The 2,500-nt window shown below is 55.6% G+C and overlaps 1 protein-coding gene across 1 annotated transcript in view; it reads left to right on the top strand.

Moving 5' to 3' along the window:
- Positions 1-2,500, top strand: part of LOC146260789 (NBAS subunit of NRZ tethering complex-like) — a 59,433-nt gene that overhangs the window by 33,417 nt on the left and 23,516 nt on the right. Inside the window, exons 28-30 of the mRNA XM_084668568.1 lie at positions 119-241; positions 336-438; positions 725-957. Coding sequence (XP_084524694.1) covers positions 119-241; positions 336-438; positions 725-957 — 459 coding nt within the window. The remainder of the gene's footprint in view (positions 1-118; positions 242-335; positions 439-724; positions 958-2,500) is intronic.

The following is a 2,500-nucleotide window of genomic DNA, read 5'->3' as shown; positions in this document are numbered from 1 at the left end:
CCTCCCTCCCTCCCTCCCTCCCTCCCTCCCTCCCTCCCTCCCTCCCTCCCTCCCTCCCTCCCTCCCTCCCTCCCTCCCTCCCTCCCTCCCTCCCTCCCTCCCTCCCCTGTGTGTCCAGTGTGGTGGAGGTGCTGGAGAAGCATGGTCTTCAGAAGCCCATCTCCTACGTGAGGAGCAGTCAGAGCAGCTCTGAGGAGGCCCACCAACTCATGGTCAAACTCTGCAGACACACTGGGCGCAAGTACGATCCCATGAACAATGATCCATGGTTGTGTTTTTCTTTGGAGGTGAGGATTTGGCCATGGTGATAATGAGGGTGTGTGTGTGTGCTACAGGAACCCCCCTGTCAGTGAGACACAGTGGAGAGACCTGCTGAAGGACCTACTGGACATGCAGCAGAACGTCTACACCTGCTTGCAGCCTGAGACGTGTCACCAGGTACACACCAGGTTCTTCCCTCTGTTCCTCCCTCCCTTCCCCTCTCCCTCTATCCCTCTATCCCTCTATTCTCCCTCCCATCCCGTCTCCTCCTCCTTTCCTTCCTTCCTTCCTTCCTTCCTTCCTTCCTTCCTTCCTTCCTTCCTTCCTTCCTTTCGTTCTCACCCCCTCCCTCCCTCTTTCTCTTCTCTTCCCTTCCCTTGCCTACACCCTACCACCCACCCGTGGTTTGCCGTGGATGCTTTGGTAGACCAGCTCCTCCATGGTGCCGTCTCTGCCTCCCCAGGTGTTTGTGGAGTCCCTGCTGTGCTCCAGCCGCCTGGAGAACGTACGCCTGGCGGGCCAGCTGATGCACTGCTCCGCCCTCAGCCAGGACGTGCCCGTCAGCCTGTCCTTCCGGGGGCGGAGCCACAGCCTGAGGGTGGCCTATCACAGGAGTGTGGAGCTGGTGCTGGCTGCCGCCAGGGAATACTTCAACTCCTCCACCACACTCACCGACCCCTGCATGGACCTGGCCAGGTGAGAGCCTGAGGGTGTGTGTGTGTGTGTGTGTGTGTGAGGGGGGGGGATGTCTGTGTGTGAGGGGGGATGTCTGTGTGTGTGTGTGTGTGTGTGTGTGTGTGTGTGTGTGTGTGTGTGTGTGTGAGGGGGGGATGTCTGTGTGAGGGGGGGATGTCTGTGTGTGTGTGTGTGCGTGCAGTAGGTGTGTGTGTGTGAGCATGTCTGAGGCCATTAGGTATCTGGAGCATGGGCTGGAATGTGTGTCTGTGGGCCATTTATTTTCATCCAGAGGACACTAAAAAAAATAATTGTACGGCCAGCGAGCCACACAGCTGTCAGAATGGATGGTAATGTGTGTGTGTGTGTGTGTGTGTGAGGAGGGGGACGTCTCCGTGAAAGAATGACGACCCAATTACTGTCCTACTTCCCCGCTAGTCGCAGACAGAGAGGTGAGACGCCAGCCGCCCCCTTCGAGACACACACACACACACCACACACACACACCACGCACACACACGACCACACGCATGCACGCCCCCCAAACACACACCCGCCCGTACCCGCACACACATCCCCCTCCGCTCCTCACGTCCTCAGCGGCAGGACCGGTCCCAACACTGAAGGACAACATGACAGCAGAAGGACAGAGGTCAACATTACAGGGAAAGGCCCTCCTGCTAACGAGCTAATAATACTGGCCCAATGAAGGGGGAGGGAGGGAGGGAAGATGGATGGATGGATGGATGGATGGAGTAGGGGTGGGGCAGGAGGGAGAGAGAGAAGGGGGGGGGGAAGAGGAAAGGGAGAGGGAAAGAGAGAAACCGGGGAGAGGAAAGAGGGAGGGAGGGAGGGGAGAACATTTTGTTAAGGGATCGTGAGAGATGGAGTGAGTCATAAAAATGCACTGACTACGGAGAGAAAAGGGAGGGGGTCGAGAGAGAGGGAGAGAGAGGAATTAATAAACATAGAGAGGGAGAGAGGTGGACTGTGAAAGTTAGAGTATTCCTGAAGATCCTGACGTTCACCTCAGATAACCTGGAGAGGGAAGGAGGGAGAGAGATGACGCAGAAAAGAGAGTAAAAGGGGGGGGGGGTGGAGGAAAGGGGGAGGGAGAGAACAGAGAGCAGAGGAAAAGGAGAGGATTCAGAGAGAGCCGAGTGTGAGAGGAATATTGAATACAAAGAGTCGAACGGTTGCCAATCTTTTATCTATCTGGAAGAATAGTATGAACAGGAGCCAAGGTCTATGGGCAGAGGGTGTGCATCTGTGTGTACGTGTTCATGAGAGAGAGAGAGACAGAGAGAGAGACAGAGAGAGAGACAGAGAGAGAGACAGAGAGAGAGACAGAGAGAGAGACAGAGAGAGAGACAGAGAGAGAGACAGAGAGAGACAGAGAGAGAGAGAGAGAGAGTGTCCATGTATGTGTGAGTGTGTCGGGAGTGTAAGTGTCTGTTTGCCTGCGGATTCAAGAGTGTTTCTGTTTTCCGGAACATTTCAACGTATGTGAGCGTGTGTAGGAGTACGACACCTACTTGGGGTATGCAAACACACACACACACAC

This window comes from Hypomesus nipponensis, chromosome 12 (genome assembly GCF_054491055.1).
Source record: "Hypomesus nipponensis isolate SF chromosome 12, ASM5449105v1, whole genome shotgun sequence".
NCBI lineage: Eukaryota > Metazoa > Chordata > Actinopteri > Osmeriformes > Osmeridae > Hypomesus > Hypomesus nipponensis.
Note: the sequence above shows the minus strand (reverse complement) of the source record. Positions and strands in the feature narration are given on the sequence as shown.